The 27,751-nt window shown below is 45.3% G+C and overlaps 2 protein-coding genes and 1 long non-coding RNA gene across 6 annotated transcripts in view; 2 read left to right on the plus strand and 1 right to left on the minus strand.

Annotated features, from left to right (window-relative positions):
• The window catches only part of ETV4 (ETS variant transcription factor 4), a 43,732-nt gene extending 38,959 nt beyond the window's left edge, over window positions 1-4,773 (plus strand). For all 4 annotated transcript variants that reach the window (XM_081166610.1, XM_081166611.1, XM_081166612.1 and 1 more), the window contains one exon: window positions 4,238-4,773. In XM_081166610.1, coding sequence (XP_081022736.1) covers window positions 4,238-4,453 — 216 coding nt within the window. In that variant the 3' untranslated portion in view covers window positions 4,454-4,773. The remainder of the gene's footprint in view (window positions 1-4,237) is intronic.
• The window catches only part of LOC308571465, a 200,873-nt gene that overhangs the window by 147,007 nt on the left and 26,115 nt on the right, over window positions 1-27,751 (minus strand). The gene's annotated exons all lie outside the window — the stretch shown is intronic.
• Window positions 8,466-16,013, plus strand: TMEM101 (transmembrane protein 101). The gene is made up of 4 exons (XM_081166861.1): window positions 8,466-8,619; window positions 10,909-11,089; window positions 13,289-13,435; window positions 13,555-16,013. The coding sequence occupies exons 1-4, from the start codon at window positions 8,468-8,470 to the stop codon at window positions 13,861-13,863; spliced, it is 789 nt and encodes a 262-aa protein (XP_081022987.1). The 5' UTR covers window positions 8,466-8,467; the 3' UTR covers window positions 13,864-16,013.

Here is a 27,751-nt window from a genome sequence, read left to right on the forward strand (position 1 = left end):
ATGAAGAGGAACCATTGATGAGCACCCTTTGGGTTCGGTCAGTCAGCCAGTTACAAATCCACTGAGTGGTAGCAGAGTCAAGACCGCATTTTACCAGCTTCTTTACAAGAATATCATGGGGCACCTTGTCAAATGCCTTGCTGAAATCAAGGTAGGCTACATCCACTGCGTTCCCTTCATCTACCAGGCTTGTAATTCTGTCAAAAAACGAGATCAGGTTAGTCTGACATGACTTATTTTTCAGAAATCCATGCTGACTATTGGTGATCACAGCATTCCTTTCTAGGTGCTCACAGACTGTTTGCTTAATGATCTGCTCCAGAATCTTCCCTGGTATTGATGTCAGACTGACTGGGCGATAATTATTTGGGTCCTCTCTTTCCCCCCTTTTGAAAATAGGGACAACATTTGCCCTCCTCCAGTCTGCCGGGACTTCGCCTGTTCTCCAGGAATTCTCAAAGATGACTGCCAGTTGTTCTGAGATCACATCTGCCAGTTCTTTTAATACTCTTGGATGCAGTTCATCTGGCCCTGGAGACTTGAATACATCTAAACTAGCCAAGTATTCTTGTACTATCTCCTTAGTTATTCTGGGCTGTGTTTCCTCTGCTGAATCATTTGCTCCAAATTCTTCAGGTCGGGCATTGTTTTCTTTATCGGAGAAGACTGAGGCAAAGAAGGCATTGAGGAGTTCAGCCCTTTCTGTGTCCCCTGTTTGCATTTCACCATCTTCTCCTCTGAGTGACCCCACTGTTTCTTTGTTCTTCCTTTTGCTACGAACATACCCATAAAAGCCTTTTTTGTTGCTTTTAACCTCTCTAGCAAGCCTGAGTTCATTCTGTGCTTTAGCTTTTCTGACTTTGTGTCTACATGTGCTGGCTATTTGTTTGAATTCCTCTTTGGTGGTTTCCCCCCTTTTCCATTTTTTGTACACATCCTTTTTTAATCTTAACTCAGTTAAAAGTTCTTTAGATAGCCACCCTGGCTTCTTTAGGCACCTTCCATGTTTCCGTCTCATTGGTATTGCCTGAAGTTGTGCTTTTACTATCTCCCTCTTAACAAACTCCCAGGCATCATGAACTCCCTTTCCTTTTAGTATTACTGTCCATGGGATCTCACCCAGCACTTCCCTAAGTTTTATGAAGTCGGCTTTCTTAAAGTCAAGAAATTAAGTCCTAGTATGCTTGGCTGCTCCTTTCCGCTGTATAGTAAACTTCAGAAGAGCATGATCACTCGTGCCTAATGATCCTTCCACTTCTACCCCACTAACCAGGTCATCAACATTGGTTAGGACCAGATCTAAAATGGCTGTTCCTCTTGTTGCTTCTCCCACTTTCTGGACAATGAAGTTGTCTGCAAGGCCAGTGAGGAATCTGTTTGACCTTATGCTCTTGGCTGAGTTTGACATCCAACAAATATCCGGGTAATTGAAGTCCCCCATAACTACTATCTCCCTTCCTTTTGCATGCTTGGCCATCTGTTCCAGGAAGGCATCATCTATGTCCTCCGTTTGGCTTGGGGATCTATAGTAAACTCCCACAATGAGGTCTCTGTTATTCTTCTCTCCCTTAATTTTGACCCAAATGCTCTCACTTTGGCTTTGAGGTTCTAAATCTTGGATCTCTTCACAGGTATACACATCCCTGACATATAACGCCACTCCTCCTCCTTTCTTGTCTGGTCTGTTTCTCTGAAATAGATTGTATCTCTCCATTATTACATTCCAATTGTGGGACTTATCCCACCAGGTTTCAGTGATGCCTATTATGTCATATTTAGTTTGCTGTACCAAGAGCTCAAGCTCATCTTGTTTATTTCCCATGCTTTGCGCATTAGTGTACAGACATTGAAGTCCATTAATCATTCCCCCGTGTCTCTTATTTAAGGATTTTTTCCTCCCACCACTAGGTCTGCGTGTTGTTTGCTCCATTTGGTCTATGACATTTGGATAATCATCTTCATCAGTTGATAGACTCCTACCTTCAGGAGCACTGTCTCCCTCCCCCACATTAGTCAGTTTAAAGCCCTCCTGATGAGGTTTCTGAGATTTTTGGCAAAAACATTCCTCCCAACCGTTGTGAGGTGCAGCCCATCGCTTGCCAGAAGTCCATCTTCAAGAAACTGCAGTCCGTGATCTAAGAATCCAAACCGTTCCTGTTTACACCATTTGCAAAGCCAGCTGTTCACTTCCACTATTTTTCCCTCTCTCCCTGGGCCACGTCGTTCAACTGGGAGGACAGATGAGATGACAATTTGTGCATTTAATTGCTTCAATTTCCTGCCCAGAGCCTCGTAGTCTCTTTTGATCTTCTGGAGGCTATTGCTTGCAGTGTCATTGGTTTCCACATGAACCAAGAGGAAGGGGTATTTGTCAGTGGGTTTTATGATTCCTTGCAGTCGTTCAGTTACATCTTGGATCTTAGCCCCGGGGAGACAGCACACCTCCCGAGACATCTTGTCAGGCCCACAGATCACTGCTTCTGTTCCCCTCAGTAGGGAATCCCCTATCACCACTACACGCCTCCTCTTAGGTTTGGTCAGGGTTCTTTTGTGAGCTGTCCATTCCAAGGTCGCCTGCACATTCCCTGAGGACTGACTTTGCTGCTCGTCTTCATATACCTGATTGACTGTAATGAGGGAGAGATCCTCAAATCGAGTCTGTTCTTCGTCTTCCATGCTAGGGGAGAGGGCTTCAAAGCGATTGTGTATTTCTAAACAATCAGAGTGAACCCTGGGCCTCCTACTTCTTTGAGTCACGTTTCTCCATATATCTGGCACCTATGTTGGTGAACTAGCCTCCTTCTCAGGGGTGTCCCCTGTCTCCTCCTTGGTGGAGACGGTGTTCTCTGTTGCTTCCAAGAAGAGCTCCAGCTCTCTAATTCTTTGGAGCGTAGCTACACGTTCCTCCAGTTGCTGGACTTTGTCTTCTAAGAGGGCAATCAACATACAATTGCTGCAGGTAAAGCTGCCTGCAACCTTTGGCAAGATGGCAAACATTGTGCAGGAACCGCAGGCGACTGCAGCTGTTCCCTCACCCTCCATCTTGAGAACGTGTCGTTGGGGGTGGCTACAGTGGTCCTCCATCTTAAAAAGCGTGAAGACAGGACAAATAACCCCCCCCCTCAAAAAAAACCTAGGTCTCCCCCAACAAACGTTTGAGACTAGCTCCCCTAAATCTAAAAGATGGATCAAACTGCACGCGCCACCAGGCGCGTGCTGCTGCCCTGCTAGCTCTGATAAGCTCCTCCCACAGCTAATCACCTGACTCAACAGAAACCCTGCCCCCTCTGACCTTTGCACAGGGAGAGCAGCTAATCAGCCACAAAGAAACACACACAAGAAAACACTTTTGCTCCTTCTTCAGCTGCTGCCCTGCAAGCTCTATTAGTTTTTCTAACATATCATTTCCAACAATCATATAACATAACTTCTTATCTTATACGATATTTTAGACTTCTGTCAACACCTCTGATGATTTTCCGTTCTTTATCATTTACTCTGCATTTCTTAATTTCTCTATTACTTTTAATTATCATTAACTAATAATTCTCCTCATAGTCTTTCTTGCAATATTTCAAATAGTCCTCCTTACAGAACTTCTTGCAGTTCTACTAGTGTAATCTGTTCATTACACAGAATGTTGGGTTCTGTAGCTACTTGACATCTGGTGGGAGGGCGTTCCACAGGGCGGGCGCCACCACCGAGAAGGCCCTCTGCCTGGTTCCCTGTAACCTCACTTCTCGCAGTGAGGGAACCACCAGAAAGCCCTCGGCACTGGACCTCAGTGTCCGGGCAGAATGATGGGGGTGGAGACACTCCTTCAGATATACTGGGCCAAGGCCGTTTAGGTCAGCACCAACACTTTGAATTGTGCTCGGAAATGTACTGGGAGCCAATGTAGGTCTTTCAGGACCGGCGTTATAAGGTCCTGGCGGCCACTCCCAGTCAACATCCACATTCGGGATTAGTTGTAGTTTCCAAGTCACCTTCAAAGGTAGCCCCACATAGAGCACATTGCAGTAGTCCAAGCGGGAGATAACCAGAGCATGCACCACTCTGGCGAGACAGGGCACAGGCAGGTAGGGTCTCAGCCTGCGTACCAGATGAAGCTGGAAGACAGCTGCCCTGGTGCAAAGAACGCACCCAACCTCTGTTCTGGGGTCATCCATGTGGGGTTATTAGCAAGAACCATTTGTTGTTGTACTCTTTCTACTCCATTTTCCTCCCTGTCTTACAGGTGGCTGGTGAGCGTTATGTGTACAAGTTCGTGTGTGAACCAGAAGCCCTCTTCTCCCTGGCTTTCCCCGACAATCAGCGCCCGTCCCTGAAGGCCGAATTCGAGTGGCACGTCAGTGAGGAGGACACTGTTCCTCTGTCCCACCTGGACGAGGGCGTAGCCTATATGCAAGATCTCGGGGGGCAGCCGCCGTATGGGAAAGGCTACACCTATTAACTGCCGGCCGAAGAGACGGGTCAGATAATGGCCGAGTTGTACATATATGAAGACGCCTGTCGGTAATCACCAATGTAGAGTATTGCCTCGGCTTTCCTGAAGCCGAACCCGGACTGTACAGTGGGCTGCCTTTTCGAGGGGAGGGCAGTACGGTTGCCCAGTATCCAGATCTGGATTCAAATCCTGCCTTAGCCGTGGACTCGCTGGGTGAACTTTGGGCGAGCTGCTTTCATTCCAGCCTCTGTTCCCGAGGACGAGCTTCCTACCTTGCAGGGATGTTGTGAGGGCGGGGTCAAATAAAGATTGTAAAGTGCTTTGTACATTGTTTTTTGAAAATGCTATCTTGGTTAATTAACATAAGTGTACTTAGCTTGAGCCTGGGAGCGGCAAGATCTGCCTGATGAAATGAGAAGCAACGAAGCTAGGGGCTTTGAATGCACAGACTCCAAATTCGAAGCAGCTTCTCTGCGACTGAATGGGTATCTTTGCATGGTTCACAGGCTCTTTGAAGCCGTGGCGACTGGGAGAAAATTTGTATGTCCTGGTTTTCTCCCTATCCCTTGCGAATAAACATTGGGCACGTAAACACTGCAATTTTATTAATATTTAAGGGTCTTACCTTATTCCAGAAGGGGCCCTTGCTCTCAGTTTCATGCCACAATAACTACATTACTCAGGAGTAAGCCCTACTGAAATCAATGGGGATTCAGTACATGATTGCAGCCTGAAGTGGTTAGTTTTGAAGGTTACACAGAGGGCTGTTAAGAAGGGACCCCATAAATTTCTGGACCTGTGGGGAAAATATTATTCATCTCCCCCAATTAATTCATGCCTACATCTATTTATTTCCAGATTATGGATGAAAGTCGAGGGGATATTAAGTGAGCTAGGACGTAGGAGGCCACGGCTGAAATCAGCCATGGAACTCAATTGTGCGTCCTTGGGCCACTTATGGTCTCCCAGTCTAAGCCTATCATACAGGGTTGTTGTGAGGAAAATATGAGGGGAAGGAGATCCAGGAATGCCACCTTCAGCTCCTTGGAGGAATGGATAACATTATAATACAGTTTATATTAATAAACATCATAATAAATAAATATTATAATGAATGATAAAAGCCTTTCTCCAGCATGTCTGCCCCAATTTTTAAAGGTGAGGAGAGGGGGCAGTTTTCAAATAATGAAAAAGCCTGACCTAAAGCCACAGAAAAGAAAGAATCTGGGATACATCCAGGCCTACAAACACTGGACTTATAAATAGGTTCTTGGCAAATTCGGTGTGTGGGTGTCTGCTGGGCTGGCTGTGCAAGCAGGGCGCAATCACGTCTGCTTAAAAACTTCCAAGGAAGGAGAATCCACGCCCCTATATTACATACAGGGATATGGGTGGTGCTGTGGGTTAAACCACAGAGCCTAGGACTTGCTGATCAGAAGGTCGTTGGTTCGAATCCCCGTGACGGGGTGAGCTCCCATTTCTTGGTCCCAGCTCCTGCCAACCTAGCAGTTCGAAAGCAGGCAAGACCCCCCTGCTGTCCAAAATTTTCCTGCTCATCTTGCGGGGCACCACTGTATATAGAAATGAGCAAACCAGTGATATTTTAGGGAGCAGGCTAGCAGGTGGGACCCATTACTTACATCATAGGAGCCTACGTAACACAAAAAAACTGTTGCTGTATGTACACAGACCCTGTTTCCTTTTCTTTTAGGGAGAATTTTGGTAAAACAAAACGTAAGCCCCCTTGCACAGAAATCATAGCAAAGGCCCATCTGTCTCCATAAAAGCCCACAGCCCCCTCCTGTTGCTTGTCTTCTCGCTGGAGGAATTCAGTGGTATACTGCCTCTGAACCTGGAGGCTCTATACAGCTGTTGATAATTGCCATAGATATCCTCCTCCTCCTCGTCTCCATGAATTTGCACTATCCCCTTTCTGTCCCTCCAAGTGACTCGTCCTCGGCACATCTTTTGTGTGTGAGATACATTTATTCCATGTTCCCACAGTCTCTGCTTAATCTTCCCCATCAATGATATTGGATGACCCAAAGTTCCTGTATTAGATGAAAGCAGAGAGCTGTTTATGCCTCCAAGCACCTGGGGATCTCAGGGTATAATCTGAATCTATATGTTGGGTTGCCTAAATGGTTGTTTGGGGGGGAGATACCTCCCCCCCCCCCAAATAGTGATTTTAAGTTTTTGGATCTGTTTCTGCAGCTTTTCCCATCACAATGCCATACACTCGGGTTTCCCCTGACATTTTGCTGATTTGACAAAGTTCCCCCCGACGTCATTTTTACACCCGAAAACCAGGACGTGTCAGGAATTTTGCTGACGTATGGCAAAAATGTGTATATGAGGCTACCATTTTGCTGAAGGTAAGCAAGTTTATTGATGAATTGCTTACACTAAACTTACACAGAGGTTAGACTATGTCTGGTCTTTATTGAGCATTCCTTTTTATTTGTGGATAAGTTACACAATAATGAGCATTCCTCCTGCTCCGGGGTGTTTATTTGTCTTTTGGTTAGTCAGTTGCTCATCCCACACACTTCAACACATTTTCCCATCCCTTTCCAAACCACAAAAGTCTGATGATTATTATTTTTAGTGGCTTTGTTGCTTTAGGGTGACTGAGCCCTTGAAGCCATTCCAAATGCACAAACATAAATTTCTGGTATGTGCTAAAATTCCACCTGCCCCCCCCCCAATGCAAGCAAGCAAAAACCACTGAGAGTTTTTAGACCACCTGGGTCTAGTCAGTGCTTAGATGGATGACCCTGGAAACCACATCTATGGTGATTTGGGTTCCATGATGGAAGAAAGATCAACATCCTATACCCTTTTAAAATGTGGCTTTTGGGGGGCAGTGGCGTATTACAGTGGTACCTCAGGTTACATACGCTTCAGGTTACATATGCTTCAGGTTACAGACTCCGCTAACCCAGAAATAGTACCTCAGGTTAAGAACTTTGCTTCAGGATGAGAACAGAAATCGTGCTCTGGCGGCGCGGCAGCAGCAGGAGGCCCCATTAGCTAAAGTGGTGCTTCAGGTTAAGAACAGTTTCAGGTTAAGTACAGACCTCCGGAACAAATTAAGTACTTAACCTGAGGTACCACTGTATTGGTTTATTGTTTTTATTTTTATTTTATATATTGTGATCGTGATCTTTTTTGCGAACCGCCCTGATACCTTCAGCTATAGGGTGGTATATAAATTCAACAAATAAATAAATAAACAAATAAAGATGGGATTTAAATGTAAGGGAATGAAAGGGGGGGGGGGAATAAATGCACAAATAACTTTACAGCTGCACGACTGGTGCAAATTCAGCTGGTGTGCAATTGACCGGCTGCTTATGGATGCTTCACCTGATGAATTTCTGCCTGTCCTGGGTGTTGGAATAAACAGGCGGCAACCTGAAACTTTTTTGGGGGTGGGAAGGGAACGCTTTTGTTGCTTCCCGCTGTGACAAGAAGCCGAGGCTACCATGTGCTGCAGCTAAACAAGCTATAGCTGAGGGCCCCTCTCTCTGGGGGCCCCCCAAAAAATGTAAAGGAAAAAAACCTGGATGTACATTTCCAAAATATAAGATAAAAAACAAATGAAATAAAACCTACATACAGCAACAGTGTTTTGTGTTGTGTAGGCTCCTGTGATGTAAGTCATATATATATATTCTACATTCTGCATGGACTGGTTGCCTATTAGGTCCATCAATTACCATACAGCATATGTTCAACACAAAAAACAGCGGCAATTTGTTGTTGACAAAGGACAGCTGGTCATATAAAGGGCCCCATTACCTTCAGCAGCCTAGGGCCTCATCAAACCTAAATCCGGCCCTGGCTGCAGCGCTGCCCAGGTGCGAGGAGGAAAAGCCAGGAACCTTCTGTCCCGTGTGTCAGTTCCAGGCCGGAAGACTTTGGGAAACGGGCCTCGGCGGGAGCGAAGCCTCGACGGACCGCAGCGTCGGGCAGGGAAGCCCGCCCGCGTTTCCCGTACTTCCGCCCTGCAGCAAGATGGCGGCGGGCAGCGGGGGTTCCGGGCACCGTCGGCGGCGCGGGGCGCTGCGGCTGCTGATGCGGGTGGGCTCGGTGCTGCTCACGCGCTTCCCGTTCTGGCACTGCCTCAGCGGCCTCCTCCTCAACGCCGAGCGCGCCGACGCCCGCCGGTGAGCCCGCGCGGCCGGGAAAGCGGTGGCGGTGGCGGCGTCGAGGGCGCTTCTGAGCATGTGCAGAGGGCCTTCTGCGCCTTGACTCCCCGGCGGGTTGTGGGGTCGGGGAAGGAATCCAGTATTTGCTTTTAGGAGGTCGTGAGCTTAGGGGGTTTGTGGGGTGGGGAAAGGAGAAGGGTGGGGAGCCCTCCAGGGTCTTCACAGAGAGGGCTTAGGTGGGGGAAGAACTATAGAATTGTAAAGTTGGAATTATTATTATTATTATTATTATTATTATTATTATTATTATTATTATTATTATGTGAACCGTCCTTCGACCTCCTGGTATAGGATGGTATATAAATTCAATAAATATTATTAATATTATTATTTGAACCACCCTTATTCTGTGAACCGTCCTGAGACCTCCCAGTATAGGGTGGTACAGTGGACGCTCAGGTTGTGAACGTGATCCGTGCAGGAAGCACGTTCGCACCCCTCAGCGTTCGCAACTTGCAGCGCCGCGTCTGTGCGTGGGCGGGTTGCGATTCGGCGCTTCTGCATATGCACAAAGTGCAATTTAGCACTTCTGCGCATGCGCGACTGCTGAAACCCAGAAGTAACCCGTTCCGGTACTTCCGGGTTTCAGCGCGTCCATAACCCAAAAAAAGGCAACCTGAAGCGTCTGTAACCCGAGGTATGACTGTATATAAATTCAATAAATATTATTATTTTATTATTGCTATTAGTAGTAGTAGTAATACCCTGCCCATCTGTGTGGCTTCCAGCATAATGTTATAGAACTGTCTGTGTGTCTTCCTAAACACCAAAATTAACAAATGCCAGAGTTTTGGGCTATTTGTGATAGGAAAGGAGAATATAAGCTGCAAAGGAATTCCTGGGTAGCCTGGCCAAGGCAGGGCCGTTAAGAGAGCCATTGTGGGTCGTTATGATAACATAATAACATAATAAACCATTAAAGATTAAGAAGCTTCTGTATGCAGCGCTAAAGGTTATATAGTTACTCCCAGGGGTCCTTTCATTTATCTAACCCCTTGCAATGCAGGAATCTCCATCGAAGCATCTATTCTGCCTTGGTTGGACCACACCTAGAATACTTGTGCCCAGTTCTGGGCAATTTAAGAAGGGTGTTGACAAGCTGATACAGGGTCTGGAAGGCAAGACTTATCAGGAACGCTTGAGGGAGCTGAGTATGCCCAAAAAAGAGATAGAGGAGATTTGATAGCCATCTTCAAATATCTAAAGGGCTGTCACATGGAGGACAGAGCAAGCATGTTTTCTCCTGCTCTGGAAGCTAGGACTGAATGCTTCAGAGATTGCAGGTTGCCTGGAGATGAGTCATAGTTGCCACAGGCGACCATGCCAGTGGCTGTTTACAAGCCTGCAGGAAGGATACCTGAACATAGCTTCCCAAGTGTATTGGCAAATGCATGTCTTTCTTGTCATGCCTGCAGATGGGAAGAGAGATGGTGGAAAACTCTGGGAAAAGGAAGTAAAAGAACATGGATGTTTATATGGCTAACTATATTTGGGGTAGGGATGGGGGTGGTGCTGTGGGTTAAACCACAGAGCCTAGGACCTGCCAATCAGAAGGTTGGTGGTTCGAATCCCTCCGACGGGGTGAGCTCCTGTTGCTCGGTCCCTGCTCCTGCCAACCTAACAGTTTGAAAGCACGTCAAAGTGCAAGTAGATAAATAGGTACCCCTCCGGCGGGAAGTTAAACGCTGTTTCCGTGCGCTGCTCTGGTTCGCCAGAAGCGGCTTAGTCCTGCTGGCCACATGACCCGGAAGCTGTACGCCAGCTCCCTTGGCCAATAAAGCAAGATGAGCACCACAACCCCAGAGTCTATCACGACTGGACCTAATGGTCAGGGGTCCCTTTACCTTTACCTATATTTGGGGTAGAAACCTAGAACTGCTGCTAGTATACTGACTTACTAAAACACACACACACACACACGTCCAGACTTTCAAAATAACATATCGTGGCAATGAGTTCCATAGCATTTAAAACAGTCTGTGCTTGAAATTGAATTCCCCATGGTTTCAAAATGTTGCATTTAGCGACGCTAATTAAATCTGCATAGCTTTGCAGCAGTTCGTACATCACAAAAAAACTTTCCATAGCTGGGTCTGTTTCGGGGTGGAATGATTCCTCCTTGGGGATTTAGTTCTTTTTTTAAAAAAACCATAGCCCTAGTTTTCTCTTTCCTTTCTCCTTTTGTTGTATTTGTTTCTTCTGGGTGCCTTTGATGACTAATGTTCTACATTTTATTTCCTTGCCCAGAAAACCAGACATCCCTGTTCCATTTCTCTACTTCGACATGGGCATGGCGGTGCTGTGTGCTAGCTTCATGTCCTTTGGGGTGAAACGCAGGTGGTTTGCCCTGGGGGCTGCCCTTCAGTTGGCTATCAGCACATATGCGGCGTACATTGGAGGCTATGCACACTATGGAGACTGGCTGAAGGTGAGATAGAGGAGAGAGAGAGTCTTTGGCTCATTGTCTTCTCAAAAGCTGCAGTTGGACTGTACTAGATTGCAGCTGAGTAGAAGAGCGCTTGCTCTGCTTACAAAACGTCCTCAGGTTCAGTCCCCAGCTTGGGAACCACCAAGGGAAGAAGGCTCAGAGCCTGGGGGGTAGTGGTGGGACAATGAAGAGGGAGAAGACTGGGAGGAGGAGATGTCAGAAGCTTGAAGAGGTAACAGGGTTTAGTGAGCGGGAAGAATCTGTGGCAGAGAGAAGTCCAGAATCGGAGGCAGAAGCTGAAACAGAAGAGTGGGATGAGGGAGGCCAAGAGGCAGAGATGAGTCAGGCTAGTGAAGAGTCACAAGTGTCTCCCCCTTTTGCTGTGACAAGCTCTCTTCCTCTGGTCTCCCAGAACCAGAAGAGGCATGAAGAGGGTGGCACAAAGACGGGCATGCAGGTGCAGTCTCTGATTGCTTAGGCAGCGGTTCTCAACTTGTGGGTCCCCAGATGTTGTTGGACTGCAACTCCCATCATCCCTGAGCTCTGGCCTTGCTAGCTAGGGGTGATGGGAGTTGTAGTTCAACAACATCTGGGGACCCACAGGTTGAGAAAGGCTGGCTTAGAGCGTCGTCTCCAATAGCTTATGATAAAGGGAACTAAACCCTGGTGTTTGCCCTGAGCGTCAAGTGGTCAGAGGCATACAGCTAAACCTCAGTTGTCGAACGTAATCCATTCTGGAAGATCATTCAACTTCCAAAACGTTTGACAGCCGAGGCATGGCTTCTGATTGGTTGCAAGAGCTGCTTGGACTCAAGTGGAAGTCGTGTCGGATGTTCGGGTTCCAAAAAACGTTCAAAAACTGGAGCATTTGCTTCCGAGTTTTTGGTGTTCGGGAGCTGAAATGTTCGAAAACGGAGCTGTTCGAGAACTGAGGTTTGACTGTAGTTTGTCTGTATATGTACCTGCCCTACATGTGTGTATAATCCTTTATATGCTATTGAAGCTATAATACATGAATCCCAGATATTGTTTATGCATTTATATCAACTGCCCACTTTTTTAAAATCCCCAACTCTTAAATCTTTGCAGCAAAAGTGATCCCCACTGCTTGCTTTCTACACTCATGTTGCTCTTTGGTCACCTCCCTTTCCAGCCTTAACCCCCCCACCCAAAAAAAAAAAAAAAATAGCTTAAAGCTTTCTTTGCAGTAAGGGACAGTGGTGAGATTAGATGTGTCCAGAGGGCTCCTCTTTGCTTCCTGAAGGACATCAGAGCAGTCGGCAGATAGATGGTTTCTCTGTTGACTGGATTTAGCTTGCAGGCTGATAGTTGCCTCCCGGCCTAAGGCTGTAGCACTGAGCTTTCCTCTGAACAGATCTTGAGGTTTGCCTGAGACTGAGGATCTGCCAGAGGTGAGCAATGTGAGATGCTTTAGTTTGTGCCCATAAGCGCTGAGGGATAAAGAATGGCTGTCTTCTAAAGTGCTTTTAGAGTAAGTACAGAATTAATTTTTTATGCTGGTGTTACTCTACAGGGTATCTGCTCTGAGCCTGTGTGGATTAGGCGTTGGTTGTGAATCTAAGTGAGATAGCAAATTGGTCAATGACACCTTTAATTTTCACCCCGTTTCTGCTTTCTGTCTAGCCCTTCTGGTATCAGACCCTGGATCACTTCAGAAGTACAGATCTTGGCTTAATACACCAACATGTTCACAAACCTTGTGCCTGTCTGCTTTGTCCTCACCTTTCCCTTCAAGATCAACCCAGGAAGTCTTCCATTAACCCACATTTCCTGTTAATGTACAAACCATTGTTTAAGATCATGGTTCATTCTGAACCCGGCAACCATAGTTTTGTGGTTTGTGGATGTATCAGAAAACTAATGGAAGACTTCCTGGATTAGTCTCAGCGGTGTTGGGGGCTGCGTAAGGCTGGAATGCACATATGCAAGGATTCTTCATGTTTATTAAGCTGGGATTTGTAGGTCTGAACAAGGCATTTAACTGTAATCTTCCAAAAATAGTCTGTGCTAGACCAGAGTAGAAGAATTCTCTCTTCTTGCAAAAATAGCAGTGTGGATGCTTGGGAATTTGGGTGCAAATGTTTGCAGCTCATATGATACAGTAAATCTTTGGTTATTGTGGATTCAAGGTGTTTGGCTTGCTTTCCGTTAACTTGCCTGCCTTGTCTTTTGGCGCAGGTGAGGATGTATTCACGAACAATAGCCATCATTGGTGGTCTCTTGGTCTTGGCAAGCGGGGCCGGCGAGATCTACCGGCAGAAACCACGAAACAGGTCCCTGCAGTCCACGGGGCAGGTTTTCATCGGCATCTACCTCATCTGCGTGGTACGTATGCTGTCAAATCCCAGAATGGTCAAATCCCAAATGTTTGGAACCCTAGATGTTGCTGGACCACAACTCCCATCACCCTCACTTTCTTTGCTTGCCTCCCTTTCCTCTTCCAGGCCTACTCTCTCCAGCACAGCAAGGAAGACCGCCTCGCCTATCTCAGTGGCGTCCCAGGTGGAGAAATTGCCTTACAGCTCCTCTTTGTCCTCTACGGGGTGCTGGCCTTGTCCTTCCTGTCTGGCTACTACATCACCGCAGCTGCTCAGATCTTGTCGGTCATCCTCCCTCTGGTCATTCTCTTCATCGACGGCAACTTGGGTTACTGGCACGATTCCCGCCGAGTCGAATTCTGGAATCAAATGAAGCTGGTTGGGCAGAACGTTGGGATCTTCGGGGCCGCCATAATTTTGGCCACAGATGGCTGACATTAGACTCTCTGAGACACTGAAGCACGGTGCTTTGAAGTGGGAGTGGGGTGCATATTGCAGAGGACGGAGACGCTCCCTCTTTTTTATTATTTATTTTTTTATCATTTTACTGCATCTTTAAAAAAAACACCACCCGTTCCTTGCTATTGGCAGCTAAACAAACGAGCAGGTGGTGGTTTTCAAAACCCAGAGCCATTCCTACATTGTTATTTTCATTTCAAAGGACACCTTATCAGCTTCCTCCTCCACATGTTGTAGTAATTGTGAGAGTCTCTAGTGGGCTCAGGGCTGCATCAGTGAAGCTTTTGGGCTGTCATCTCATTTCAGCGGGGAAGGAGTGAATCTTTGCGTCCGTGCTGGCCAATAGGTTAAAGATAACTTTGCAAAAGTCGCTGTGACCTTGGGTGCGCCGGTTCTGGATCCCAACCCTGTGGTTTGGGTAGCCAAAGACACAGAGATCATTCGACTCATCTTTGCTCTGTATGCAGATGGTGGAGGCCGTTGTGGAACATACATTTCTTTCTAACAAGCAGGTCAGGGATTTTGAAAGGTTCTCAGAAGTTCATGCGAACCACAGACTCCCTCTTAGATGGGCTGGCTTCCTCTTCGCCTGTACCAAAGCTTTTGCAAAGCTCCCTGGACACGTATGAAGTGCCACCTACAACCAGCTAGGCAAAACTGTTCCATTTGGAACGTAGCTACTCGGAGAAATGTCTCCCTGCCGCCATCCTTGCGCAGTACAGAGTGGATACAGTTTTTGTGCACACAGGGCGTAGCTGATTAAACGGGATGGCAAACTCTTGGTGTCATCCTTGCACGATGGGAAAAGAAGAGCTAATCCAGCGCTACCTTTTACCTAACTCTGGAGTCTTGGAGGCTGCTCTCAAAATGTTTGGTGGATGGGATTGGGTTGTTGGGGAAGAGAAGCCTGAAGCTCATTGCCCCTCACCCCTGGAAGGGGCAAGCTCAGACTTGACAATATTGGACTAGGTGGGCTGCCTAATGACCCAAGGCAGCTTTCAAGAGCTCAGAAACTCCTGCTACTTCCATCCCCCAGCATTGAGCAGGTTTTGTTCTGGAATAATTTATTCCAGGCCTGGGGATGCTGAGGCCCTCCAGATTTTGCTGGACTACAACACCCATCGTCCTTGACCATTGGACACACTTGCCAGGGCCAGTGGCAGTTGGGTTTCATCTGGAGGGCCACTGCAGCATAACTTGGGAAAGGCAGAGAATTGTTCTCTCACCCTGAGGAAGTTGGGTACCTTAATTTCCCAGCTGGCTATGTACAAACATGAGCTCTTTCTATATCTGCAAGACCATGCTTGGCACATTTTATTTATTACTTCCGAACTCAAAGGCGACACAGAGAACTGAATCATTGCTCCATAGTAGTGGCGTCTCTCCAGATTCCCAAGTTTGTTTTCTCTTTTGGAAAGAATGAGGGGGTGGGGAAGGGGATTCTCAGCATGTTCATAAATCTTTAAAACCTAGCATAATCAGCTAAAATGGCACGTGTGCTGAAACACATTGAATTGCACTGTTATAGGGGCAGGAAGCTGCTTTTGGGGTGTGTGTGGAGGCGACCTACCACCAGAACACACATTTAATCTCCCCCTGTACCTGATCGGGTTTCTCCCCAGTGCGCAAGCTTTCTGCAGTTTAATGTGCATACATGCAGTTTCTACAATGGGGATTGGACTTCAGGGAAGAGTGTGCATGAAGGGGAAACAAGAAAACCCTTGTCGGAATTGAACATCCCCTTGGAATTTGGTGTGTGTGCTGAGGAGGGTGGGATGTTTGTGTTTGGCTGGGGCTTGCCAGGGGTTTAAAATGCTGCCCAGCAATCACTCCTGGGAAACACCAGCCACACCATCTGTTTGGATGCATTGGTGTGTGTTTGCTTTTTAAAAAGTGTGTTCTTCCATTTCAGTCGTATCCCAAACACTCCTGTGGAGGCACTTTGGAGCTGATTGGGCTCTCTTTTCTAGGCTCAAAGGCCATTGAAACACGGCTGACCATACACTGCATTCCCCCTTTCCCTTATCGGCAGATAATTGCTGATGGCTGCGTCTTCCTTTTGGCTTTTTCTAAACCACACTGTGTTTATGGAGGATCAAGAAGAAAATAAAACACTTTTTCCAGTCTCCCATTTTTTATCTTTCCGTGCCTGTCCTTTCCGCTGCTTCCAAACACTCTTTGAACTTCCAAACAACCCAAGTTTTAGCAGGGCTGCGTGGATCAGGGAGGTTTAGGTTATGCAATGCTTGACACCCCAGGCAGAAACTGGCAGCTGTACAAAGCTCAGCATTTGTGCATCATCATGTCATGCCAGCATCTTAGGTATTTTAAGGTAAAGGTAAAGGGACCCCTGACCTTTAGGTCCAGTCGTGGCCGACTCTGGGGTTGTGCCGCTCATCTCGCTTTACTGGCCGAGGGAGCCGGCGTACAGCTTCCGGGTCATGTGGCCAGAATGACTAAGCCGCTTCTGGCAAACCAGAGCAGCGCACGGAAACGCCGTTTACCTTCCCGCCGGAGCGGTACCTATTTATCTACTTGCACTTTGACGTGCTTTCAAACTGCTATGTTGGCAGGAGCAGGGACCGAGCAACGGGAGCTCACCCCGTCGCGGGGATTCGAACTGCCGACCTTCTGATCGGCAAGTCCTAGGCTCTGTGGTTTAACCCACAGCGCCACCCGCGTCCCTTAGGCATTTAGGAAGCTGCCTTATATCAAGTCAGATCATTGGTCACTCTAGCTCAGTATCACCTGCACTGACTGGCAGCAGCTCGCCAGGGTTTCTGGCAGGGCATCTCCAACAGCCTGCCACTGGTGCCTAAAAGTGTATAATGAAGGTGCCAGGTGAACTTCCCTGGGGAAAGCATTAAAGCAATAAAACAAACATTAAAAACTCCCCTAAACAGTTCCCTGAGGAACTGGCAGAAAGAATTCCATGATAGTTATTTGTTATTTCTATACCGCCCTTCATCAAAAGATCCCAGGGCATATGATGGAATAAAACAAGATAAAATGCAAGTACAGTGGTACCTCGGGTTAAGTACTTAATTCGTTCCGGAGGTCTGTTCTTAACCTGAAGCACCACTTTAGCTAATGGGGCCTCCTGCTGCCACTTCGCCGCCGGAGCACGATTTCTGTTCTAATCCTGAAGCAAAGTTCTTAACCTGAAGCACTATTTCTGGGTTAGCAGAGTCTGTAATCTGAAGTGTATGTAACCTGAGGTACCACTGTAAATAATTAAACCAAAATAATAACCCCACTTCCCGCCGCCTGACGGTATGTCTTTAGGTGTTTCAACTAAAAATGCATTTCTGGCTGCTTGGTCCATCCTGAAATACAAGTGCGGTGACCAGGAATTGGCACTAGGTGGTCCCCTCTACTAATCTATAGCAGATTTTTATTTTTGCAGCTCTGGGTGTGCGCAAAGGGGAAGATTGCATTGAATGCATGCCCAGTTCAGTTCAATAAAGCGTTCCCACGGCTAAATGCAGTATTTCCACTGCTTATCCTTTCTAAACAATATTTTAAAATGTGCAGGGCAGACAGGATATATAAGCATTTAAAATGAAATAAGAAGGATCCAAATATTCCTGGAAGTCCGAGACTACTATGTCTCCAGAATAATTTCCTAGCCTGTAGTTGTGCTTGTCTAGTATTCTGCATCTCTGCAGAGGCAACGCAGCTTCACATCTTTGCTGGACCGAGCAAACCAAATATTGGGGAAAAGAAGACTTGTGCTGGGGCTCAGCCAAGGAAGGCTGGGAAAGAGTCCTGCTTTTTGCCACCATGACTTCTCTTTGCTCAGCTTCTCCAGGGAGCGACAAGAAGTCATGAAGAAAATACTGAGCTAGATAATGGTCTGACTCTGCATAAAGGGCCTTCCTATGGCACCTATTGGTACAAGAATCCTGCATCAGGTCATTTCTCAGGGACTGAAGAATGTGTATCTATATCCTAAGCTCATTTCTCCACATTGTCACATCGGTTTGTAGAGTTTTTTTTTATAGAGTCCTCATGAAAATTCATTGGCATTTCAGCAGAATTTTCTTCTAATGTTTGCATGCATTTTTTTCTTCAAAACAATGTTCCCTAACGTAATGCATTTTCATAGGTTTTAATTAATACATGTTGTTTTTAATTAATATATACACTTTACCCCAGTATACACTTCCCCCCCTTAGTATACACCACTGGGCTGGAAAACTGCATTGCAAAATTCAGAGAAGTGTGGTTTTCAAAGGGTGGCTGTGTTTCAATTCACCTATTTTGTTTTTGAAAGTGTGAATTAGGTTTGCCTTGAAATGTGAGTGGAAATAAAGGTCTCTCCCCCCCCCTATTTGCTGCGTTCCCATCCCGGTTAAATACGTCCAAATGAACGTTGTGAAATTGAGACATCGGCTACTACGAACCAAAGCAATCTATGGTATAGCATTGTCCTCTGGCTCCTTAATGCCCATTATGGCACACAGGTTTTTATGATACCCACATCTTTGCATTGCTCTAAATGGTTCTTCTCTTAGTTTTCCAGAGCTTTGTCAAGATGTAATAACTGAGCTGCCTGGTGCAGCCAGGGCTGGGAGAATAGGGGAGTGTGGGCCAGTTTTTTGTTTCTGTCAGTTACAGGATAAATTGATGGCGTTAACCAGCATGGAAACAATGACTAATCCAGGATAAAAACCAAAGGCAGTGTGTCCTCTTTGTCCTGAACAAAGCAGCCTGTTTCAAACATGCGTCGTGAGGTAAGCATCGAATAATGGCTTCTGTGGCATTCTGGGTAACACAGTCTTGTCCTGTCGTTCATTTTTGACAGGTCCCTTTCACCATTTTGCGTGGTGAGGTTTTGTTTGTTTTTGTCACAGTGTTCCTTGCATCAATATGCTGGGCGGAAAATGGACAGATCCAAGAACTGGGTTGTGGTGGTTTTTTTTTAAGGGGTATGAAAAAGAGTATGTCTGGATAGCGACTATATAGAGTAAGCATAGTCGGAGCAATTGAGTGCTTTGTTTTTAAGACCACCAAAAGAATTTGGAGAAGTGCTACAAACGTGGTTTCTAGACCTTCCTTCAATCTGTGGAGCAAGCAAGAGAAATAACTCGGCCCAATTTGCCCAGTTATTTGACTCTCCAGATGTTTCTGAACTAAAACTCACATCAGGCCTAGCAAGCACCTTCTTTAGCGATCACTTCTTTGGCAATCACTCGTAGCAAGTAAGATTGTCTTCCATAAATGCTGTTTTAAAAGTGAGTCTGTAAGTGACTGTGGAGGCCAATTCTGGATCCACAGTGGGGACATAGGTTTCCAGGCAGGAGTTGATCATGGTGAGGGTTGCCAAGCCTGCCTTCTTCTTAGCACGTTTCTCCCTTTCGTCCTGAGTTTTAGCATCTTCAAAGCCTGTGACACCTTTGGTAAACGCTGATCTCCAACTGGAGTGCTCGCAGGCCAGTGTTTCCCAGTTGTCAATGTCTATACTACATTTTTAAAGATTTGCCTTGAGAGAGTCTTTAAACCTCTTGTTGACCACCAGCAGTATGCTTTCCATTTTGAAGTTTGGAATAGAGTAGTTGCTTTGGAAGACGATAATCAGGCATCCATACAACATGACCAGTCCAACAAAATTGATGTTGAAGAATCATTGCTTCGACACTGGTGATCCTTGCTTCTTCCAGTACACTGGCATTAGTTCGCCTGTCTTCCCAGGTGATGAGTAAATTTTTCCGGAGATACTGTTGATGGAATCTTTTGAGGAGTTGGAGATGGCATTTGTCCATGTTTCACAAGCATACAGTACGGTTGGCAGCCAATGTCCTGCCAGTAAAATTCAATTGCCATTCTAGTCAGTTGCTCTTCAAGGAAACAGGTGTGTGTGTGTGTGTGTGTGTGTGTGTGTGTGTGTGTGTGTGTCTTTTGTCTTGTGCAGCAAGATGTCTGGGGACGGCCCTGAGTTGAGTCAGCTCCCTGCTGCCTGAAGGCAAGGCCATTGGCCTTATGTGTGGAATCTTTGGTCTTCCAAATGTTGCTGGACTCCAACTCCCATCAGCCCCAGGAAACATGGCCAATAGCCAGGCATAATGGGAGTCATGGTTCAGCACCACCTGGAGGGCCAGAAGAAGAAGAAGAGTTTGGATTTGATATCCCACTTTATCACTACCCGAAGGAGTCTCAAAGTGGCTAACATTCTCCTTTCCCTTCCTCTCCCACAACAAACACTCTGTGAGGTGAGTGGGGGTGAGAGACTTCAAAGAAGCATGACTAGCCCAAGGTCACCCAGCAGCTGCATGTGGAGGAGCAGAGATGCGAACCCGGTTCACCAGATTACAAGTCTATCGCTCTTAACCACTACACCACACTGGCTCACACCACAGCTTGCCACACCTGCTAGTAGGGATGAAGATTAATTTCTTTACATGCTTACCTGAGAGAAGGTTTGCCACACCTTGCCTCATGCCTCAACCCACCAGAAATGCCGCGTAATATGTGCGCCCTATACGAACGATGCGAAGTGGGATATGCCGAGATAGCTCAGGTAAGCTGAATAAACCTCGTTTACTCTCTATTATTATTATAACATTTCTCGAAGTGAGTTCTCATGAACAATTGCAAACACTTTCTCCCCCCTGAAATTATTTTTATTTGGTTTTACAAGTATAAATAAACAAATAAATAAATAAATAAATAAATAAATCCCTGTCCATTTGGCTGGGTTTCCCCAGCCACTCTGGGCAGCTTCCAACAAAAGATTAAAAATACATTAAGACATCAGTCATTAAAAACTTTCCTTCATTTGGAAATAAACTTCTGATAGGATATCTGCAGGAAGCCCTCTCAGCAGGGTGCCGTGATTGACTGGGAATTTAAGGGACGAGGCAATCTTTTAGGTATCCTGATCCCAAACAATATAGGACCTTGTAGACCAGCACTAGGAACCTGAATTTTGCTAGGTTTCCTGTTGCGGGAGGAAGGAAATGTTGAATTCTGCTCCATAGTGGGGAGAATCATAGGCTGTTCTGCTTCGATTTTTAAGGGCGGGGGGAATCGGTGTGTTCTTACTGGGTCAAAGAGAAGGTACAATGTTATTTTTGACTCAAACTGGCCTCTTTTATTTATCTTTCTCCCCGAAATAATCCAAACATATGTTCCTATGAGACTGCTTGCCTCTGCTTTGTGTTCCAGACGCAGTCAGGTAGAGATTCGAAACAGACGATACAGTTTCCAAAGCCATCATGGCAGGCGCCTTCCACTCAATGATTTGCTTTTAAGGACATCATCAATTCCAACTTTGGTGATAATGGGACAGCTGGGACTCTGCTAATCAATCTTTCAAGCGCTGTAATTTTATTTATATGCTCTCTGAAGCATCTGCTGCTTCCCTTTTCTGATCTGGAAATGGAAGGTGACTTTGCTATCTTCCCTCTTTCTCTCTCTTAAAAGAAAAAAATAAACCCACACAACCCCCCTAACTTACACATGCAACATACCCTCCAACACGTTGAGGTGGAAACCAGGACGCCATTTCCTGGGGCCATGCTTTCTGCATGAGTCACGTGACCTGTGCAAGATCACAGTGCGCAAAATGGCCGCCATGCTCTCACGTGAAAAAAAGGTGATGTCCCAGTTTTCCTGGGACAGTTGAGTTGTAGGTGAAATCTATGGATCCCTAATGAGCGATGCTGTTTAACCAATCCCTTGAGAGAGTGAAAGAGTTTTGGATGTAGGAAAACATTCATCCCTTGCCCCCTGCCCACCCTTTATTTTAATTTGTTCCTGTTGTAAATAAAATCTGTCCTTTTTCCCTTATGGGGTATCCAAGAGCCCTTATAGAATCCTTACATGGGTTCCCTATTGGTAGGAGAAAATAACAGAGGCCAATCAGAGAATATTGAGAAGCAAAGCAGCTAGTAAGCCTGATCTTTATCGATCTGTTGCAACAGGGTGCTCCCCTCACATGCAGGAAAGGTGGACAACCCAGAATTAAGGTGTGCCTGCCCTTATATAGACATTTTAAATTCCCTGCCCTGGAGCTCAAGACCACTCCTCCATACATCATACATACATCACAAAAGGGGTGTAACCCAAGACCACCCCCCACAAACATCATACCTACACCACAGAAAAGGTGGTCCACAACAGAAATTTGAATGTTGTTGTTTTTCCTGTGTGTCAAGTTATCTGATAATGCCTTATCTCATTGCCTTTCCTGGTAGTCTGTCACCCTTTGAAATGGTGATTACTCAATTCCTGAGACAATGGGAAGGCTCCCTGACCCCTTCCCTCCCTGCAGAGAAAACATTTGGTCAGCTTGGGAGTCAAAATGGTTTCAGGTCGGTCTTCCTGTGTTGATCTATGCTTGGTTGGTACATTTATGAACATTTATTATATATCTAAGACCTTAAAATTCTTATCACATTCTGTTTTTTGTTACTAAGGTTGTACACAACTCCTTGATACAATCCCAGGACTCAACATGGACTCCTTGGATCAGATGATCTGAGCTGGAACCACCTGCCCCAGTTCTGGCCTTAAACCAATTGTGTGTTTAATTAGGGTTGGCGGTGTCCTATTGCGGGTTTCCAGCTTTGCCAAGCCTGTAAGCACACAAAACCCCAAATCATTTGGAGGCACCAAACGTTTTATCTATATGGTGAGCAGTTCATTGACCCAGAAACCCTAATGGACCTCTGCATCCCCACCCCAATATTTTAAATCAACATCGTTCCCCCAAAGCTGCTTTCCCCCATAACATTATATAAGTTTTCCAACAATAACAAAACTAAAACAACAACAATAAAAACAAAACAGATTGACTTCGCCTATTCTCTTCCTTGGTTCCATTGTGTGTCAGTGTACTACATGTCCATTGTAAAGTTTTAACCATTTGAATGACTTATTCTCCATACATAATGAAATTACAAGTACAGTGGTGCCTCGCAAGACGAAATTAATCCGTTCCGCGAGTCTCTTCGTCTAGCGGTTTTTTCGTCTTGCGAAGCAACCCTATTAGCGGCTTAGCGGATTAGCGCTATTAGCGGTTTAGCGGCTATTAAAGGCTTAGCGGCTATTAAAGGATTAGCGGATTAGCGGCTAAAAGGCTATTAGCGGCTTAGCGGCTTAGAAAAAGGGGGGGGGAAGCAAAAAAAAATCGGAACACTCGCAAGATGTTTTCGTCTTGCAAAGCAAGCCCATAGGGAAAATCGTCTTGCGAAGCAGCTCAAAAACGGAAAACCCTTTCGTCTAGCGGGTTTTCCGTCTTGCGAGGCATTCGTCTTGCGGGGCACCACTGTAGTCTTAAAACCCTGCCAATGTATTGGCCTGTGTACATTGCTTCTGTATATATGCAATAAAGTCCTTCCATTCTTCCTTAAATTCATCGTTGTCTCTTTCTCTTAATTTCATTGTCAATTTTGCCATTTCAGCATATTCCGTTAATTTTACTTGCCAATCTTCTTTTAGCTGGGTCACTTTCTTCTTTCCAGTGTTGTGCTAATAGTGTTCGTGCAGCTGTAGTTGCATACGTAAACAAGTTCTTTTGTGATCTTGGTAAATCCATTCCTGTTAAGCCAAATGGGAAAGTTTCTGGGTTTTTTTTAAACAAAAGTTATTTTAAACATCTTCATTTCATTATAAATCATTTCAAAATATTTCTTAAGAATTTTGCAATCCACCACATATAAAAAATGTCCCTTCTATTGTTTTACATTTCCAACACTTTCTTTAGTTTCATACATTTTTGCTAATTTAACAGGAGTTAGATACCATTTATACATCATTTTCATGTAATTTTCTTTAATTGCCACATATGCTGTAAATTTTATCTCTTTCTTCCATAGTTTTCCCCATTCCTCCATCTGAATACAGTGTCCCACATCTTGTGCCCATTTAATCATAACTGATTCAACCTCTTCATCTTTCGTCTCCCAGTCCAGCAACAGATTGTACATTTTTGATATTAATTTCTTACAATTTTCTATTATTTCTCTCTGAAAGGTTGAAATTTCATTCTGAAATTTCTTGGGGGCCCCCAAGAGAGTGGGGCCCTAAGCTATAGCTTGTTTAGCTTATACGTAAATCCGGCACTAAAGGTCCGTATAGTTAAAGCTATGGTTTTCCCAGTAGTGATGTATGGAAGTGAGAGCTGGACCATAAAGAAGGCTGATCGACGAAGAATTGATGCTTTTGAATTATGGTGCTGGAGGAGACTCTTGAGAGTCCCATGGACTGCAAGAAGATCAAACGTATCCGTTCTTAAGGAAATCAGCCCTGAGTGCTCACTGGAAGGACAGTTCCTGAAGCTGAGACTCCAATACTTTGGCCACCTCATGAGAAGAGAAGACTCCCTGGAAAAGACCCTGATGTTGGGAAAGATGGAGGGCACAAGGAGAAGGGGACGACAGAGGACGAGATGGTTGGATAGTATTCTCGAAGCTACCAGCATGAGTTTGACCAAACTGCGGGAGGCAGTGGAAGACAGGAGTGCCTGGCGTGCTCTGGTCCATGGGGTCACAAAGAGTCAGACATGACTAAACAACAACAAAATCCACCACTGGCTTGCTAAGCACTTCCCAGAGTAGCCCATGCGCCAAATCTTTCCCTGCTAGCCGTCCTCTCTGGTGCTAAGTGGCTCTATCTTTGCCTCTACGTGCCAGGAGAATTATACTTATGAACTGAATCCAAGGAGCACCGAATGCCAGAACCTGATGATGCCAGGCTCCCTCCCCGCCCGACTGCAGCTGCTTCCTGGACCTAAACAGGAACTTGAGATCTCCCCGGGGCATTTGGGAGCTAATCGCTGTTGGCCTGGGAGTGAGGGAGCCACCTGCAGCAGGCAGAGCTTCACTTACACTTGCTTCCCCAGGAGCCTCTCACCTTTGCCACTCTGCGCAGCAGCACCTGTCGGGCCATTACAGGAGATTCAATAAAATGAGAAGAAGAGGTGTCCGTTTCAGGCTTGATCCATTTCCCAGGACAAGGGATGCAGGTGTCTCTTGCAAATTATATGCCTGGGGGGCCGAAAGAGAGCTGGAAAACGCAGTGCATGATGGGAAGTGGGATTCCCAGCACAGCTCTGGGTGTGTTTAGGAAGGCAATGTATTTATATTTATATTATTTATATTTATATTGTTTATATTTATATTATTTATATTTATATTATTTATATTTATATTGTTTATATTTATATTATTTATATTTATATTATTTATATTTATATTTATATTTATATTATATTATATTTATATTATATTTATTTTATATTATATTTATATTATATTATATTTATATTTATACACAAACACGCATACACACATATATGTGTATGTGTGTTTGTGTATAATCAATCATATCTATCTAATCAATCAATCAATCAATCAATCGTATACACACACACACACACAGTGCTTTCCCCCCTAAAAAATGTTTAGGGGTACTCTCATTTAGATTCAAGAAAATCACCATTGAATAGTTCAATTCGGGGAAAATAAATACAGTATATGGACAAAAGTACAAAGATTCACAAAATGTTTAGGGGTATGAGTCCCCCTATGCCCCCCCCCTGCAGAAAAAAGCCACTGTGTGAGTATGTATTTGATTTTCCAATATCGTTCCAATGGCAGCCTCACTGTAACAATACCAATTTTATCGAATTAATACAATCATTACTGCCAATTATTCAAATGTCAAATTATACAATTTCATTAAACCGCGCCCCCCCGCATGCTAGAGTTGCTGAGCTCATTCTTCTACATTTTTTTCTGCGTTCCAAAATTTTAATAATCTCCATTGTATTGCATTCAGATATAATAATCCCTTACATAATAGCTCCAATCTTGTGATTTCTATTTGTGTTGGTCTGTTAGGTAATTTAATATCAACCTTTAGATATTTAGTGGGAAGGGCTGTAGGCTGAGTGGAAGAGCATCGGCTCTGGGGTGTCAGTTTGCGTACTGGCTCAGGAAGCACAAATCAGATTTAAAAAAATAAAAATTGGCAAACCAAAATAAACTTCTCCACCAGTTCTGCTCCAAGAGACTCAGTGTCAAGCAATTACAACCCAGGGGGCAGCAAACTTTTTCAGAAGGGGGCTGGTCCACTGTCCCTCAGACCTTGTGGGGGGCCGGACTATATTTTGAAAAAAATAATGAACAATTCCTATGCCCCACAAATAACCCAGAGATGCATTTTTTAAAAAGCACACATTCTACTCATGTAAAAACACCAGGCAGGCCCCACAAATAACCCAGAGATGCATTTTAAATAAAAGGACACAGTTTACTCATGTAAAAACACGCTGATTTCCGGATCATCCACGGGCCAGACTTAGAAGGCGATTGGGCCGCATCCAGCCCACGGGCCTTAGGTTGCCTACCCATGCAACACACCTTCCATACTCCCTAGAAATGACAGAAAAACCGGGTGTAGACAGCATTGGCGACAGCCTTTTCTATCCTTCCAGCGTGCAGGCTCGCTTATTATGGGTGCCAAACCAATGGTATGCTAGAGATGGAAGGGGAGGCTGGTCTGTTTTTTCACCTTCCCCGAAAGCGTTCCCAGAGACACCGGAAAGGAACACAGAACAAACTGTGGCCTTGTCCTGGAAGAAAGTGTCCCTTACGTGCCAACATCTGAATTACCCCTGGAAATGAAATGCTGAAAAAGTAAGAAACAAAAAGCAAAGCAAAACCCCAGCAAACAACATTTTATGAAAAGGAATTCTCTAGACTGTGTGCAGTAGTTTGGGAGCTGAAGAATAAATGGTTCATTATTTATACTCGGTAGGATTTAGGAGGGTTATCATACAATATATGGCTGCAGGTGACAATGGAGCAACACCTGCTGCTAATGATCAAGACTGATTAATCATATTTGTTCTACTTGTTCTTTTGTGCGTTGGGGCAGAACTGAATGTTAGCTTGGCAAATGCTTAACCCCTGTCCCTTTTCTTCTGCAAAGGTCTCACAGCACCCCACCCCACACCCAGCCTCCTCCGTTTCTCAGTGAAATTGTAAACTGCCTGGGGAGAGTGGAGATGGGCACATTTGTCCATTTCAGTTTCTCATTTTTCCAGTCCAGTTCTCCATGTTTCCCTATCGGTTTGCATTTTTTAAAAATAAAAGTTGTCATGATAACAACAAAAACAATGTATTATTTATACCCCACCCATCTGGCTGGGTTTCCCCAGCCACTCTGGGTGCTTCCAACACATTAAAACATGGGCAGGCAAACTAAGGCCCGGGGGCTGGATCTGGTCCAACCACCTTCTAAATCTGGCCTGCGGATGGTCCGGGAACCAGTGTGTTTTTACATAAGTAGAATGTGTGCTTTTATTTAAAATGCATCTCTAGGTTATTTGTGGGGCATAGGAATTCATTCATCCCCCCCCTCCAAAATATACTCCGGCCCCCCACAAGGTCTAAGGAACAGTGGACCGGCCCCCTGCTGAAAAAGTTTGCTGACCCCTGCATTAAAACATAGTGAGACATCAAACATTAAAAACTTCCCTAAGCAGTGCTGTCTTCAGATGTCTTTGAAAAGTCAAATAGTTGTTTATTTCCTTGACATCTGATTGGAGGGCGTTCCACAGGGCTTGTGCAAGTACCGAGAAGGTCCTATGCCCGGTTCCCTGTAACCTCACTTCTTGCAGTGAGGGAACCGCCAGAAGGCCCTCAGAGCTGGTATACTGGGCCAAGGCTGTTTAGGGCTTTAAAGGTCAGCACCAACACTTTGAATTGTGCTCAGAAACATATTAAGAACCAATATAAGTCTTTCAGAACTGGTGTGATATGGTCCTGGAGGCCAGTCACCAGTCTAGCTGTGGCATTCTGGATTAGTTGTAGTTTTTGAGTTACCTTCAAAGGTAGCACCACGTAGAGTTCAT

This window comes from Podarcis bocagei (assembly GCF_964188305.1).
Source record: "Podarcis bocagei genome assembly, chromosome: 13".
In the NCBI taxonomy this organism is placed as follows: Eukaryota; Metazoa; Chordata; class Lepidosauria; order Squamata; family Lacertidae; genus Podarcis; species Podarcis bocagei.